Below are 17,363 nucleotides of genomic sequence, written 5' to 3'. Positions count from 1 at the left end.
AAGGGGAACCTGGATAGAAGAAGTGACGACTGACTGGAAAGTCTAGCTGTGGTAAAACACAAAGCGTTTGCATTTAGACACTTTTGAAAAACGACAGGCAAAGCGTGGGCACCTGTCCTAGGCTGACAAAGCCAAACTTCCTGGCGATTCTCTCTGCCTCCTGGGAGCCCCCAGCAACCTGCACAGCCCAGCTGTTGGTATAGACCCGCAGGGTAAGAAGGCATGGCATTCCCACACACAGGAGGGCCACAGCACCAAGCCCAATCCTCATCTTCTCCAACTGCTTCACCTCCACCTCAGGTTACAGAGCACTGGAGGCCTGCTATACTAGGGGGCGGAGCTTCCCAGGCAGCCTATCCTGTCATCAGGTGCACTGGCTTGCGCAGCTTTGATTGGATATGAAATACGCGGGCTATTGGAACCTAGGTATAGAGCGTTCATTCCCTGACTTGAACTCCTGTGAGGCGCTTTAGTGTCACGTGAGTGTAATGAGAAAGAATGGGCAGGAGCACAGTGTCCTGGACTGGAGGGATTAGCAGACTATATAACACGCGTATTGTACAGAGTGAGATATTTCTATCCGAGCTTTGTCTTTATAACAGTTACCAGCCGTGAACTAGGACCTCAGTGCGTATGATAACGGCCCACGGGTGTAACAGCTCGGACCGCCCGCACTCCTCTTATCTACCTCACACACACCTGGGACACGCCTCCCTGCGTTGATTAGCCGCGGGGCGGGTGACGTCAGCAGCCCGGAGCGAGGCATCCGATTCCTGAGTGCTGTCCGGGGTGAAGAGTGGGGAAGTTCCGCCATGGCTTCTCTCCGGGAACGGTTCAACAACTACATCAATGGGGATAACTTCGTGTCCCGGATGCTGGGGAAAGTGCAGCAGAAGACCGGTATCCAGAAGAATTACTTGGCTAGCGGTGAGGCTGGAAAGTGTGTGAGGGGAAAGTGTTGTCCATCCCTTTAAACCAGGACACACATTAATTACACAGGTCCTGTGGCTGATTAAGGTAGTAATTAAACTCAATACGTTATATTGGCCTGAGAACCTGTGTAATGATTACGTGTCCTGGATTAAAGGGATGAGGGGGCAATGGGGGATCAGTAGCCTCTGATTTGCCTGTCATCAGGGTTGTCAAGCGTGTGTGTGGTCATTGGACAGTCCAGTGTCAGCTGATCATTCAAGGGGTTGTGTATCCTTTTATATATAGGAGATTGGATAGTCAGGATTGAGGTGAGAGACACACTAATGACCATACATTATACAATCTCCTCCCGATTTACCAAAACGAATATGAAGACAAACCTATACCAATAATATTTTGCTAAGCGTTTAGTCAGACGGGGTCTTACACTATGTTCATAGCAGTGATTAGGGCCGGTGTTAATATTAACGGCAGGATTAACAGATTTCTGTAGCCACAGTCACTAGGACAAGTCACCGGCGTTCACAGCTGTCCACACAGCCAACGATTACCTGCGGGGATTGCTGCTGGAAGCGCCCACAGTGCATCCAACCGTGATCCCCATGGGTAATCGTTGGCTGTGTAGAGAGCTGCCAATAGCTGTGGATGCCGGTGACCTGTCATAATGAACGGGGCCAGGGGCCGTAGCAGCAATCTGATTCCTGCCGCTACTATCGCTAATCACTGGTGTGAATGTAGCCTTAGGGCTCCTTCACACTAGTTTTGCTCTCTGAAGAGCGATCTGCATTTTTGTCATGTGACAGGAGGTGAGCAGGTGTTGTATCGCCTCCTTGCTACCTGCTTTAATGCTCTGAGTCCTGCACTAGCGCACCGCAACCGTGGTGCACTTGCAACCTATTCACGGAGCGTAAATCGGCTCTGTGAACACCCCTAACCACTATGAGGAGGTTTGCTGGCATCCGATCTGTCAAATCTGGACCGATGGATACCCTATTTTCCATCCGTCCAGTGGATCGGATGGTCCGTTCCCATCTGATTCCCCCATAGAGATGCATGGGGAACTAACGGCTGTGTCTCCGCACACAGCGCGGAGACACAGCTGTCCTCCTCCTGCTCAGCGGGGGATCGGCGGATCGATCCTCCGCTGAGAAAAACATCCGACGGACTCACATGTGTAAAAGGGGCCTAAATTGTTTTTATTGAAGCATGATCACATCACCAAAAAATGTTGCATGCCTGACGAAGGGGTCCTGCTTCACATTACTTTTTTTTTTGTAATGTGGTCATGCTTCAATAAAAACCATTTGGACTCTACTTGATCTGTGGTGTGCTGGCAAATATCCTCATTGTGGCTTTTTGATCCAGTCTCCAGCTGGTGGTTGCTGCCGCGCGCCAAAACTCTAGAGCCGGGGTCGCCAAACTATGACCTTCCAGTTGTTAAAGAACTACAATTTCCATCATGTCTGTGAATGTCAGATTTACAATGCCTCATGGGACATGTAGTTCTGCAACAGCTGGAGGGCTGTAGTTTGGAGATGCCTGCTTTGTAAGCTTTCTCCAGGAGCGTGTAGGGAGTAGGGAATACCACCCCTGACCACTGCCTCTGCGTGGCTCAAACAGTGTTTGTTTTATTACCCACAACCACTATCGTGAACAAGCTTATACACTCTACATAGGTAATAGGAACTAAACCCATCTATTTCAGTTTCACTAAAATGTTATATTCAAGGCATGCTGTGTATAACTGTGACAGTTGCTTTTGTCCTCAATCCAACTGTGAAGCCATCAAACAGCTGGTGTCATAACTGATCACAGTGCAGCATCATGGCAGTTGCAGATCTAACCGAAGCTAAGATGGCAGCTTCCTTGGCTGTAAAGGATAGGAGAGTTTAGTTCTGCTTTAAAGAGATAGTACATTCAGATTGTATAGTGTATGATCAGCCTAATGGTGGCTGTACACACTTCAACCTATTAAGGCAGAACTAAAGTTCTGCTGTAACATTGAGTAGGCAGGCTTTTATTGCAGAAGACCCATGCATTATCTCTTCTGCAATAAAATGTCTACCTGCCTGCTCATGGTCTTCAACAATATAAACTGGGCTTTGAGGCTCAGCTTATAGCATTGAATTGACATTATCCCACCCCAGCCAATGAATTTGGCTGAAGGCTGGCACACAGAAGAAGATACTGGCAAGGGATTGTTACAAAGGTTAATAACAACCCCATTAGTTCCACATTAACCGATTGGTGTGCAAAATGATCGAATCGGCAAAAAATCAAAAAGCTATAACTTTCCTTCCTAGTGAATTTAGGCCTCTTTCACAGGGGGCAGACACTGCCTGAAATCCACTTGCTGAGCTGGGAATCTGTCCACTGATCCCCCACTGAGTAGGGGGGGGGGGGCAACAGGTTTGTGTACGCTCTGCTTATGTATAGCAGACACAGAACATTCTCCTGTATGGGCCGTTGGATGTAAGCATGCCACCTGTGTTTACACCCAACTGCCCTCCAATCCGCAAGACCAGGGATCCTCAAACTACGGCCCTCCAGCTGTTGCAGAACTACACATCCCATGAGGCATTGTAAAACTCTGACATGACTAGGTATGATGGGAATTGTAGTCCCTGAACAGCTGGAGGGCCATAGTTTGAATGCCCCTGCGCTAGAGGAATGGGGAACAGATCCCCATCCGTCTGTCTTTTTTTTTTTTTTTGTGTGGATTGGATGTAGGTTTGAGAGTCTGATCTGGTCTGCCTGAGAAACAGAGCAGATCCAATCAGAACTTCAGTGTGAAAGGCCCCTTAGACTAAATACGATCAAACTCGGTCAGTTAGCCCAGGTAGAAAATGATCTATTTTGCATTTGATCAACAGTTCTGAAAACACATTGATCAGTGTTGCCAGCTATAGCCAGGGGCACTAATCAATCGTGTGGGGAAAAACCCCAAAAAAACCCAGACATGCTGGGTGTACAGAAGTCAATCGAGAGATCGACTTCTGTATAACCAGCCAGCCCATAGTTGGATTGAAATTTGGCCAGTGCCGGTGTTCCGTGAGAAAACCATACCCTCGTCACTTCCGGTGCACCTATGGAGGGTATGGATTTCTCACGGTAGTTAAACTTGCGGCACTTACATTAAAACAGCTCCTCTGCAACATAAATCATCTCCGCTCTTCCCCCTGTCACTTCCCTCATCTCCGGTAATAAATATAAAAGCGGATCACGGAGCCCCGATCGCCGTCATTTACATCTTATACACCCGCCGCCGCTTTTATATTTATTAGGGGAGATGAGGGAAGTTACAGCGATAGCAGAGGAGATGATTGGTTGCAGCCGAAGTGTTTTAATGTACCCGCCGCAAGTATAACATTAGACACAGTGCCGTGATAATTTCATGCCCACCGAGCATGCGCACTTGTCAAATTCTTTCATGTTCAATCACGTATCCGGGGCTCTGAGCATGCGCACTGCTGCGCTGCTCAGCTGTTTCAGACAGGAAATGACGAGGGTATGGTTTCTTCACGGGGTATGGTTTTTTAACGTTACACCGGCTGAACTGTCCAAATTTCAATCCATCTATGGCTGGCTTTACAGCTTGTAGTTTTTACCGCACTCATTTCCTTCAGGCCATCTCCAGGAACTTGTGCAACAGGAATATTCTATGTCATTCAGCTGATGTGACACACACACACACACGCACACGGAAGTGGATTTCGATTGATAGTTCAAACAGAAGATCATAAATTATCAATTGCATTGCTGTTTCTACCAGGCAATCTCATAATCCAACCGATCAGTAGAAGATCAGATTCATTGGCAAAGCATCTTAGTAGTGCTGATCAATAATTTTTTACCCTGTTTGATCAAATCTGATCCAAATCAATTGGAAGGGAAGTTTTGGCTATTCTTTTTCCGATTCAGTCAAATTGAAAATCATTTGCATAATGTCAAGTTGTATGGCCATCATAAAATTGATTGTATTGTATTGTGTGTGTGATGACAATGCCTGTGCAGCTATGCACCTGCTGCTGTTTTTACAATATTTTATATATTCTATACCTTTTTTTTGTAAACTTAATTTATGTTCGCTATGTTTTGTAGAAGAGATGCCCTGTTATGAATATTGTCAAAGTTTGCCAATGATCACTGGAAAAATCCCAGTTTAGAAAAGTGCAGGGAAGTCTGGCTTTTCAGCTGCTTTGTAATGTGCTTACTTTACATGTCCTCATACCCTTCTATCAGTCATCAAGACTATGGTCATTACTGATAAGGGTTGGCAGGATATATCCACTGAGTGGGGGAGGGGGAAATGATTGTCTGGTGACACTAATCATATGAACCTGGGCTGCTTACAGTGCTAGACAGAGGATTATTACACTGCATTAACTGCCTAACTCTGCCCTATTTCTCATGCATTTTCTAGCCAGCATGTTTGCTTTAAACACAACTTTTACATGGGATATCCATTGGTCAAATATTTATCTTGTTCAATGAGAAAACAAATCCAGTGTCCTAAGTCACCTGTTTGATTTCTCAATGTGCTATGCTTTGCTAGATATATAACAGGTGTCTTGCTTCATACTCTTTCTCTAGGCTCCCTCTGCTCTCTGGGCTTGTACCTGGTATTTGGCTATGGGGCTTCTCTGGTCTGCAATTTGATTGGCTTTGTGTATCCTGCTTACACTTCGTAAGTATTCATATATTTATTGGCTGTGGGAAGAAAGATTCATTCAGTAACGTTTTTATATTGACAGCTGTAGCAGTTCTCAGAGCTCAGTGTGAACTGCCTGTGATTCTGATGCGGTGCGGGAACAGCACAGGATCTGCTGGGCTTCCCACAGCGCACCAGTTTGAACCTAGCCTAAAGCCTGGTACACACAATCAGATTATCTGACTAATATTCGTCCATTTTCCCCTCTTGTTTTTCAGGATAGCCACCTTTTGAGAGACCTTTGCTTCTCCCTTCTTAGGAAATGGCACCCCATCCATACAGATTTAAGCCCCCTGTTAGCCGGTGCCCTTCAGTTCTGGTGTTTCCTCCGGTGGGGAGCACGGGAAGGAACCAAGGGCTGAACGCCAGGGGGCTGAGGCCTCTCCAATGGCGGCTAAAATCTATGTAGGGACCTGGTTTACCTCTTGGCTGCCTAAAACCCCAGCTTCATCCTCAGTGGGGGTCAACTCTTCAGACTTGGGGAGAGCGTTGCGGAGGTGTAGCATGGAGCTCCGGTTGGACCGGGTGACCTCCCTTCTGGTGGAGGCAGGCACTTCCGCCGATAGCTGTAACTTCCAGTAGAGGCCACGGTAATGGGAAAGTGGGCTGGGTGAGGTGCAAGATATACGCTGGTGGGACAGCTAAAGGCACAGGCTGCGACCACTCCTGGATATGTTGGAGGCACAGGCCACGGGGACTGCTCTAGTGAAGCCAGCACCAGCCATCCTAAGGTAAGAGAACACTGGGGTGGTGTTGGTATACTTCCCCCACCCCCAGCTCCACAGTTATTTCTTGGACCTTGGTGGTGGTAGGTCCCAAATACACTCTTGATGGGGCATGCTAGGGGTCCAGTATGGGTGCTTAGTCAGTGCTTTTCTTTTTTATATTTCAAAGTAAGGCCTCAGACAAATCCGAATCACCACAAGAAAATGCCCATCATGTAAGGCTACTATGAGGGAATCCTGGACCAAGGCGCTTTGTAAAGAGTGTGTGGAGAGCCTAGTCGGGGAACATTCAGCAGAACAGTGTACTGATCTTACTGCATCTGTCAAGGAGCTTTCCAGCACTATTCAATCATTTAAGCATTTATTTTCAAATTTACGGTTTCCTCAGCCCCAGAACTACCCTCAGCCAGCACAGCAGGAGAATGCTCCACCCCCACCGGTGGTACCCTCTATGAGCGCAGGAACACTGGGGGGTACTGAAAAACAGGGTGAAGAATGTGATAGTACACCTTCAGGCTCCCAGAGGGAGTCAGAAGGAGAGGGGAGGGATGGTGAGTCTACTAGAGCTTCTGGGTACAAATTAACCCTTGAAGTGGTGGAAGGATCTTTTGGGAGCTATCCCCACCACTTCAGGAATTTCAGGAGGAGAAAGACTTTCACTTCATGACGAAATGTACCGAGGCCTAGGCGAGCAAAGGCGGATGGCCTACCCAGTACATGAAGTCCTGGTGGAAGCGGTTAAAAAGGAATAAGATCCTGAGAAGAAGCCTTTCTCTTCCAGGGACCTGAAAAGGAGATTTCCCTTTTCTGAGGACGTGTCCCTTTGGAACAAGTCACCAAAATTGGATGCGACCTTCTCTCGGGTCTCAAGGCAGGCAGACCTAGCCTTCAAGGCTATGGGCTCTCTTTCTGATCCTTTGGACAAAAGGATGGAGTCTCTCCTTTAAAAAGACCCCTTGGGATTCCTTGTTGGGGAATCCAAACCCACGATGGCTCTGACGGTAGTTGCCCGCAATCTAGCGTACTGGCTCACCCAGATTAAATTGCAAGTTGAGGCCGGCACCTCGAAGGAGATGATCCTGTCTTTTCTCTATGCTTCTACGGGGCATGGCTTATATTGCAGATGCATCAGCTGAATCTGTATTCATGTCTGCTAGATCTTCAGCCCTAGCCAATTCAGCAAGGAGGGCTCTTTGGCTTAAGGCTTGACAGGGTGATAGCGGGTCCAAGGCTAAACTATGTGGTATCCCTTTACAGGTGGACCACCTGTTCGGACCAGGCCTGGAAACTTTCCTGGATCAGACAGAAAAGCCTTTCCCGTCAAGCGTGGACGTATTGAACCTTTCAAAAAGAGCAGACTTGCCTTCTGAGAAATCTTGGAGCCAAAGAGGCAGGGGTGATTTTTTTTTTTTTGTTTTTTTCATGCCCCCCTGAACAGGGAAAAACCAATGACGAGCTGACCATGGTAAGAGGAAGACTGGGGACCTTCCTCCCACAGTGGGAAGCGGTCACCTCCAGTCAGTTCAATCTGGGGATCATAAAAAGGGGTCGTCTTTCTTGGAATTTTCTAGCCCCTCTCCGTGCAGGATATTCATCAAATTACCAAAATGCACGGAAAGGGCATCGGCTTTACTCTCCTCCCTGAAAGAGCTGGAAGAACAGATGGTCGTGGGGAAGGTACAACCAAAGGAGTTGGCAGAGGGTTCTATTACCACACTTTCATCGTGCGACAACCTTCAGGCAAGTACAGACTTATCTTGAACCTGAAGACCCATAAACGTCCAATTGCTTACAAAAGATTCCAGATGGATTCAATCTTCTTAATAAGGGCTATCCTTCCTCCATACTGCTTCATGGCCTCGATGAACCTGAGAGACGCCTACCTGCATATTCCCTTGTCGGAAGTGTCAGAAGTTTCTCAGGTTGGCCATGAGGACGGAAGCGGGGGCACGATACATATAGATGGTGGCAATGCGATTCTTGGGGAGCCTGTGGTGGCTCTTGAATCTGGAAAATTCCAGTCTGGTGCCCTCACAAAAGGCCACCTTTCTGAGCTATGAATTAGATTCCACACTTCAAAAGGTCTTTCTTCCTTTTGACAAAGTGTCATGTCGGCACTGGGGTCGCTAACTGCCACAATCCCAGAGGTACAGTGGGTGGGACTTCACTTCCGCCCTCTACAACCTACAACTGTTCATCTTGGAGGTATGGGACCGCACTCAGGGCTCTCTGGATTCTTTAGTGCACGTACTGGTACGTATAAAGAGATCCCTCTGGTGGTGAACGATCTTAAGGTCTCTCTTGGGTCCTGCCAGTATCCAGAGTCGTCGCTACAGACGCAGCAAGTGGCACAGGGTGGGGCGCACACCTGGACTCCCAATCAGTGCAGGGATCCTGGAAGAGCGAATAATCAAGGTGATCTTCAAATTGGAGAGCACTGAGAGCATTTGTGCTGGCTCTCAGAGCTTTCCAGACAGAACTACAGGGACACAATGTGCAGGTCCGCTCAGACAATTCCACTGTAGTTTATGTCAACCGACAAGGGGAAACAAGTAGCAAGCCTCTGTGGGCTCTGGCAGAAGGAATTCTGCAGTGGGCCGAAGCCCAAGTGCACTTCCTGCCGGCGGTTCACCTAAAGGGAGAATTGAGCCAATTGGCCGACTTAATGAGCAGAAAAGCCTTAATGGAAGGTAGTTGGTTCCTCAATCAGGATGTCTTCAGGTTGATCACTGAGATGGGGGGGGGGGGGGGGGGTGTGCGGTGCGTTGATTTGTTTGCCTCTCAGCAAAAGTTAAAATCTTCTCCCTAAACAGATGGGACAGGGCGCTTGGAGTGGGAGCACTCGCTCAGAGTTGGCTTTTCCCCGATGCTATGCCTTTCCCCCACCGGTACTAATACCGGCGGTCCTGAGCAAGTTTCAGAAGGACACTACCCTGATCCTCATAGCGCCATATTGGCCCAGGAGACTGTGGTTTTTGATCCTGAAGGGTCTGGCAGTAGTTCCCCCCCCCCCCCCCCCCTCTTCCCTGGATTCTACCATTCCGGAAGGACCTTCTTTTTCGGGGCCAAGTTTCCTGTCCTCGCTGGTATCTCGCAGCCTGGCTTCTGAGGAACAGTTTTTAGTAGCAGGAAAAAGGAAATGCGGGCCAATTTACCTTAAAGCGGAGTTCTACCCAAAAGTGGAACTTCCGCTTTTAATAGTCCTAACCCCCTGACATGTCACATGGCAAGTCATTTTTTGGGGGGGGGAGCGGGTACTAGTTTTGACAAGTACCTGCTCCCACTTCCGCTCGGGAGCGCCGCGGCACCCTGAGCGGAAGTTCTCCTCTCTCCCTCCCTCCCTGCAATCTTCTGGGACATTTCGGAGGTACCAGAAGATTGCCGGCCAATCGCGACGCATAGCGCAACTCGCGCATGCGCAGTGCGTACCCGGCTGTGAAGCCGCAAACTGTCACAGCCGGGAGCCCACATCAGTGGTGCCGGCGCCGCAGAGAGGGAGAAGATGGCGCATCGCTGGACCGTGGGACAGGTGAGTGTGTGGTTAGGCTGGAATTCCGCTTTAAGACCTGGGAGCAATTAAACAGCTGGTGCGCAGGAAGCTCCTTGGATGTAGGCCCAGTGACAGCACTAGAAACAGCACTGGAATTTCTACAAAGTTGGGGCAGATAAAGGTTTTAGCTGTCAGCACTCCAAAGAGTCAAGTTTTGGCAGTAAGTGTCATTTTAGAAGTATCCTTAGCCGAAAACCCTTGGGTGATTTGTTTCTTTAAGGCCTTACAGGCAGGGACCAGTGAGCAATCTCCCTTTCCTTTGTGGGATCTATCCATGGTTCTACAGGCTCTCTTAGGAGAGCTGTTTGATCCTATTCTTGTGCTGTGAAGTTTTTAACCCTCAAGATGTTTTTTTTTTTTTTTGGTGGCGATCACTACCACCAGAAGGGTTAGTGAACTAGAAGCTCTTTCTACTAGAGCTCCTTTTCTACAAACTTTTTTTGGATCGCATCCAGTTTATAACAGATCCAGCTTTCTTACCAAAAGTAGTCTCAAAGTTTCAAAGACCAAGAAATTGTTTTGACAACTTTCTGTTCGAGTCATGTGAATGAACAGGAGAGTAACTATCATAAGTTACATGTTAGAAGGTGTGTCTTTCAGTACATGGATCATACAAAGGAATTTAGGAAGTCTGATTCCTTCTTTGTTCTATTTGCTGGCTCTAGTAGGGGGTTCTAAAGCCTCTAAGCCTCTAAACCAGTAGTCCTCAACCCTGGCCTATAGGGCCCACTACCAGGCCAGGTTTGCAAGATAACTGAAATACATCCCAGGTGATATCATTTGCTGCTCAGTGATTGCAGTACTCTAGTCTGCATCTCCCCAAGGTAATACTTAAAATCTGGCCTGTTAGTGGGCCCTGAGGACCAGAGTTGAGGACCACTGCTCTAAACGTTCCTTAGCCCAGATGGCTTAGGTGAGCCATTAGCCAGGCCTATGTTTCAAGTGGGAATGAGGTCCCGGTAGGTATCAGAGCACACTCCACTAGGGCTATGGCAACTTCCAGGTAAAAACGCTCTGGTGCTACCCCGAAGCAGCAACCTAGTCCAGTTTTTTTTTTTTTATTTTTTTTTTCACAAAGCACTACAGCTGGACCTGTTGTCAGCTAAAGCTCAAGCTTTTGGGTGCAAAGTCTTTCAAGCAGTGGTCCCACCCTAGGGGTAAGTACTCGCTTATCCTCTCAAAGGTGGCTGTCCTAAAAGACGAGAAAAATAGCTACTCTTACCAGTAGTGTCTTTTCCAGAAGTCTTTCAGGACAAAACTGTTATCCAGTCTGGACATAAGACGGTCAGAAGATGGAGGTTGGTATATGTATGTGTTACCCCCCCCCCCCCCCCAGGTCGCCGGAGGTGCTCTTGAAGAAGTCTGTATGGATGGGGCAGTCTTTCCTGAGAAGGGAGGAGCCAAGGTCTCTCAAAGGTGGCTGTCCTGGAAAAGACGTTACCGGTAAGAGTAACTCTACGTTTTGTTGCATGCTAGTCTTATATCAAAAGTGAAGAGGTTACTCCAATATATGAAAATTTTCGTATGACAGAAGACAACTTCAGAAGTGATGTCATGTTGAATTGTTTTGTATGCATTCTTCAGTTTCTGAGCATGCGCAGTCTTACTCTTACAATTTTTTTTATTTGATGAAAACTGTACTAATTAGAAGTCGGACGTTTTGATCCCGTACAATAAGAATTTTATAGCCTGCACCTTTAGTTTTTGTCTGAAAAGTCGAAATCGCTGTTAAAAGCACTACTGTACTCGCAATCAGAAAATCAGCAGCTGGTTCATCGTATGAAATGTTACTTCTGTCTGCTGCTGTTCCTGTTATCTGCATGAGTCACTTCTGACAAGTTTTCCTGATACCAAGAGGAAAATTGGTGACAGGAGGGATCTGATTAACAGCCTGAGCTGTGTGAAGGGTGTGTCCTTTTTTTTCTCCCGACCAATCAGCTCTCGTAGCTCTCCTTTCTGAGCTCTGCGGAGTGTAACTCTTGACCCCTTTTTCATGACAGCTCAGACGAGCTTTATAAATTGACTTTGAATGGATGTAAAGGAGACTGCAGGTACAACTTATTTAGGAGCATTTGTTTCATCTCTGTATTGCCTGTGGCCAGTCATTTAACTGAATATACAGTATGTAAGCGTTTACAACCACTTAATGTGCCACTTAGCGATCTGATCTGTCTTTCTATGCTGCATAAATCACTTGCAGGTAATCGCTACATAATGATTACATGGGAGAGTGGGTGCAACTAGCCTCAGGAGCTGGCAGCCTCCCATTGCTTTCAATGAAGCTGCCTCCCACAGCAAATTGTCTGGACCCTCCCCACTGGGGTTCTAACAGGTACATGCTGTCAGGCAAAAACACAGATGTGAATGTAGCCTAAAGGCCAGTTCACACTACAATGCGCGTGGTCCTGTGTGTTTCGGTATCGCAGCTCAGTGAGATGCCATGTGGTTTGGTGGCCGCAAACGTACTGCATTTGTGTGTTTGGGGTGCCATTAACAATTTTTTGAAATCTACATTGGTCTGGGCAGCTGCACTGTGGGGAAGAGGGAGGTTAACGTGTTTAGCACTGCTTTTAGCACTTTATCGTATGGTAAGCACTAAGAGCAGCGCAAAATGAGTTAACATCAATGAGTAATGTTTTGTGAACTAGAAAGTGATGGTTTGTTCTAATTTTGCACCATAAAAAAAATGGTTCATGTTCATAATTTTGTAGATTTAAGCTGATATTGTTTAGTATTTGTTGGTTTTTGTCTTCCATAGAATTAAGGCCATTGAAAGCCCGGACAAAAAAGATGACACAATATGGCTGACTTACTGGGTGGTTTATGGCGTGTTCAGCGTAGTGGAATTTTTCTCGGATATTTTTCTCTTCTGGTTTCCATTTTACTATCTGGGAAAGGTGAGAAGGTTTTCCTTATAATATTTTCTTCATTTAACTTTTTACTATTCCTAAAGTAAAACCTTTTTGCTACCTTTTTTATAGGGAAAATTTAGAAATGGTATTTTAAACCCTACCTTGAAAATGTAGTCTTAAGCCCCGTACACACGATCAGATTATCGAACGATCCGTTTTTTGTGGCATGCTAGTCTGATGTGGAAATTGAAGAGGTTATTTTCATACGGATTTTCCCGTACGACAGAATTCTACTTCAGAAGTGATGTCATGTGTTGGATTGTTTTGTATGTGTTCTTTCGTCTCTGAGCATGCCTAGTCTTGCTCAAGATTTTTTTTTTTTTTTCCGTCAAACTGTACTAATGAAACGAAAATCGGACGTTGTGTTGACGGGAACGACAAAAATTATATAGCCTGCACATCAGGATTTTTTCGGCCGAAAAGATGGGAGTCGGCTGTCGAAAGCACCATACTAACAATCCGAAAATTGGCAGATCGGTCGTCTGACAAAATTTCCCTTCAGATTTTCTTATTGTGTGTACGGGCCTTTAGACTTGAACTCCTCCTGAAATATAGCACTGCACTTCCTAATATGTGAGGGGCGCATAGGCACTCCTGAGGACGAAGATTTTCTAGCTGTAAGGGCTAGTTCACACTAGATGCGGTGGAAATTTACTGCAAATCCGCATCACAATGTGTTCATGCGAACTGATTGCTGAGTGTATGTTAACACCCTGCAATCTGTTTGCGAAACGCAATGCGATTTGCAGAATCTGGTCACATAGGTGTGAACACATGCAATCTGATTCCTATGCGGACAAAAAAGAGGGTACTGCACGAATTCGGTTCGAATGCGAAGCGAATTCAGCCATACAGTTTGTATTGCTGAATTTGCATCAAACAGAGATTGCATGTGATCTGCACAGCAATGTCTGGCATTGCACTAGTGTAAACCGGCAATTTGCACTGTGAAATCTTAGGCAGCCAATAGAGGATGGGCGGAAAAAAGCCTGGATTCCCCCCATTCACATGTTGCAAGGTGGATGGGGAATCCTCCCGCTGTGCCTTTTTGCTTTCTGATGGTTAAAGAAGACTCCCCCCCCCCCCCCCCCCCCCCCCCCCACCATCAAAATACACTAATCTGCATTGCTGGCAGTGCTGATCAAGTGGCGAAAATCGGTAGATCGACTTCTATACAACCAACCTGCCCATGCATGGTTTGAAATGCAATCCATAAATAGCTGACTTTAGGCACTGCTGCCTTTGACTTATCTCAGGAGATTTGGTAATGTCACCACTGCTATGCATTTTTGTTCTTAACCAATTACTGTCCTTTAGACACTTTAAAACATCCCTGGGCTTTAGGTGGTTAAAAAAAGGTAATGCCTGCAGCCATGAGCCTAGTATAATTTTCAGCCAACGATCACGTGTTCAGTAAGGCTTCTTCTGAAAAACGATCTACAGCGGATCGCTTTTCTAGAGAGCAATAAATCATAGGCTGACCGGTGTTTCAGGAGGTTCCGTCTTGAACCCTTTTTTTTTTTTTTTTTTTTTTTTGGGCCGAAACAACTAATCGATTATGAAAATAGTTCTCAACTATTTTCATTGATTATCCTGCATACAGAATGCATTATTTAACATATCACAAAATACAGTGCAGCACACATACAGCTCAGTACACCGTCCATACGTGTCAGTAAGTGCCTGAGGAGCAATGCCTCATTGGACATGTAGTCCTGGGCAGGAAGTGAGTGGTTCTAAAGGCAGAAGATTATTTTTTTTTTTACCTTGCTACAGGGACACTATACTATACTATACTTTGCAGCTTGCTATTGGGGCACTCTGAAGGCAGGAGGAGCCAGAAGTGTCTGTGGGGGACCCCAGAAGAGGAGAATCAGGGCTGCTCTGTTCAAAACCACTACACAGCATGTGTTTTTTTTTTTTTTTTTGTTAAAAATCACTTCAAAACAGGGAAGATCAGCATCTGAACTTGGAGAAGGTGGAGGCCGATGGACTTGGGGTCATATAAAGCAATACAATTACATTTTAAAGTAAACTTTTACCAGTATTGTGTATAAAATTCAAATGATCATATCTATTAAAAAGTCAGCTTTTAGTACTACTTGAATATAAAATTTAGATCTCCCTTCCACCCTTCATATAGCTTCATGTCTGACAGTTAAAATGCCCATATATCCTACTTCTGGGTGTATTTTATTATTATATATGTAATGTATAATACTTTCACTGTTTCATAGTATAAATGAACCCCTTAAAGTAGCAGTTATCTGCTCCCCCCCCCCCCCCACTATAAAAGGGCTAATTTTAGTTCTTGTAACTCCATTATTACAGGTGATACAAAAAAGCATGCTGCTGCTACTAAACGTCTTAGTCTTGGTTCACATCTATGCGTTTTTGGTGCTTTTTGCAGAAATGCACTACAGTTAATTTACCATGGTTTTCCTATGGGACACGTTCACATCTGTACTTTTTTCACCCACTGCGTATTTGGAAAGGGTCAAGAACTCTTTAAACCACTTGCCAACCGCTCACATTGATACTACTGCGGCAAAGTGGCACGATCCCGTCCAGCGACGTAGACCTACGTCGGGCGCGATCACGGCTCCCAGAGCGCCCTCCCGCGCGCCGCGGGAGCCGATTCTGGTCTGATTCGGTAGGGAACCGATAAGTCACCAGATACAGACCAACGATTTTTGGTCTGGATCTGGCTATCGGTTCCAGCCAATGGTAACCTCTCCCCTCCCTGTGTAATGTTAACACAGGCAGGGGAAGTGATGTAACTGTTCTCTTGGAGCCCTTTCGATTCCAGGAGAAGACAGACGCATCAAAAACGTGAGTTTCCACCAAACACTACACTGACCCACCTCACATAGGCACATTTAACCCCTTGATCACCCCTCACAGTGAACACTATATATACAGTGGTATACAGCTCTTTTACTGATCACTGTATAAGTGTCACTTGTGAGCCTAATTTGCGCTTGCATTAGGCCCAAATAGGGTTAGGGCACCCGCCACCTATCCCCTAATAAAGTTTTAACCCCTTCACTCCCTATCACTCTGCACTAAATACAGTATATAGGTAAATACTGATCACTGTATTTAGTGTCACTTGTGACCCTAATTTGCGCTAAGCCCAGATAGGGTTAGGGCACCCGCCATCTATCTCCTAAAACTTTTAACCCCTTGATCTCCCCTAGTTAACCCCTTCACTACCTATCACACAGTGCACTAATATATACAGTATATCCGATAACTACTGATCACTGTATTTAGTGTCACTTGTGACCCTAATTTGCGCTAAGCCCAAATAGGTTTAGGCCACCCGCCATCTATCCTCTATAAAGGTTTAACCCCTTGATCTCCCCCAGTTAACCTCTTCACTGCCCTTTCAGTGTTCACTATATACAGTGATTACCGATCACTGTATTAGTGTCATGGGTGACACAACTTGGGCTAGTTAGCGTCAGGGTCCCACTACACCACCGTTATTTAGCGTCAGTTAGAGTCAAGTACACTAACACACGCCTCCATTACTAGTATAGTGTTGGAACAGATCAATATCTGATCTGATCAGAACTATACTAGCGTCCCCAAAACGCAGTGTTTGCACAATCAGCACTGATTCCTGCTAGCACCTGCGTTTAGCCCCCCTGCCCAGCCCACCCTACCCAGGCAAGTGTAGTAATCAATAGATTACTGTCACTTCCAAAAAACATAAATCGCACAAAACCACTGCGTTAGCAGTTAGGCCTGATCTCTGCTAGCACTAGCAGGTTTTTTTTTTTTTTTGTAGCGACCAAATAGTCCTCAACAACAGGTGCTTTTATTACCTAGTAGTCACACTACTGTACCGGTAAATTTAGTTACTAAAATGACCAAACGTTGGTACTGTAGTGAAGAGGTTTACAGTATACTGGCCATGTCAGATGAGAGCGATGGGGAAGCCTCACTGGCAGAATCAGGGTCAGTATACGAACCCAATGACAGCAGCGGCTCCCTGACAGAGGGGTCCCTGCTAAGGTCAGGCATACCCGACCCCATTCTGGAGTTGCTGAGATGCAAGAACCGGAAGTTTCTCATATCGTATGCAGCAGAGTGCCAGTACTAGTGCCGCTCACACTTCTCGTGATCTGGCAAGCACGAGCGGCCTAGTACACCCTGGACCTAGTACAACCAGCACTGCAGTATCACTTGGGGACGTGGCGAGTCCCATAAGTGCAGTTGAAGCTGGTGCGGTAGTTAGCACGAGTAGTGGCCCGCAGCCACCGCATATTTGAAGACAGGCCTGTAGAGCCCCTAGTGCCCTCCCTGAAGCGCTGGCATTTCCTAATTGGCAGCCCACAGATTCCACAGCGCCAGTACTTCCCCCCCCATTCACTGCCCAACCCGGAATCCCAAGTGGAAACAGCTGGTTTTAATCCCATTAACTTTTTTGAGCTGTTTTTCACTGAAGATCTTTTCAGATCTATTGTGGACCGATCAAATTTATACGCACAACAATTAATCGCCGCCAACCCAAATTCACCCCT

General features: G+C 46.4%; 2 protein-coding genes across 3 annotated transcripts in view; one reads left to right on the top strand and one right to left on the bottom strand.

Annotated features, from left to right (window-relative positions):
• PCSK4 (proprotein convertase subtilisin/kexin type 4) overlaps window positions 1-271 on the bottom strand; it is a gene marked incomplete at both ends in the record, with an annotated part of 193,199 nt that extends 192,928 nt beyond the window's left edge. Inside the window, one exon of the mRNA XM_082247179.1 lies at window positions 113-271. Coding sequence (XP_082103305.1) covers window positions 113-271 — 159 coding nt within the window. The remainder of the gene's footprint in view (window positions 1-112) is intronic.
• Window positions 272-708: 437 nt separating this feature from the next.
• REEP6 (receptor accessory protein 6) overlaps window positions 709-17,363 on the top strand; it is a 64,269-nt gene continuing 47,614 nt past the window's right edge. Inside the window, exons 1-3 of one of the 2 annotated variants that reach the window (XM_082243150.1) lie at window positions 709-927; window positions 5,527-5,620; window positions 12,678-12,816. In XM_082243150.1, coding sequence (XP_082099276.1) covers window positions 813-927; window positions 5,527-5,620; window positions 12,678-12,816 — 348 coding nt within the window. In that variant the 5' untranslated portion in view covers window positions 709-812. The remainder of the gene's footprint in view (window positions 928-5,526; window positions 5,621-12,677; window positions 12,817-17,363) is intronic. The other variant, XM_082243151.1, reaches the window with a different exon arrangement.

The sequence above is a fragment of the Pelophylax lessonae genome, assembly GCF_965119305.1.
Source record: "Pelophylax lessonae genome assembly, chromosome: 1".
Classification (NCBI taxonomy): Eukaryota; Metazoa; Chordata; class Amphibia; order Anura; family Ranidae; genus Pelophylax; species Pelophylax lessonae.
This window is presented reverse-complemented; position numbering and strand designations above follow the sequence as displayed.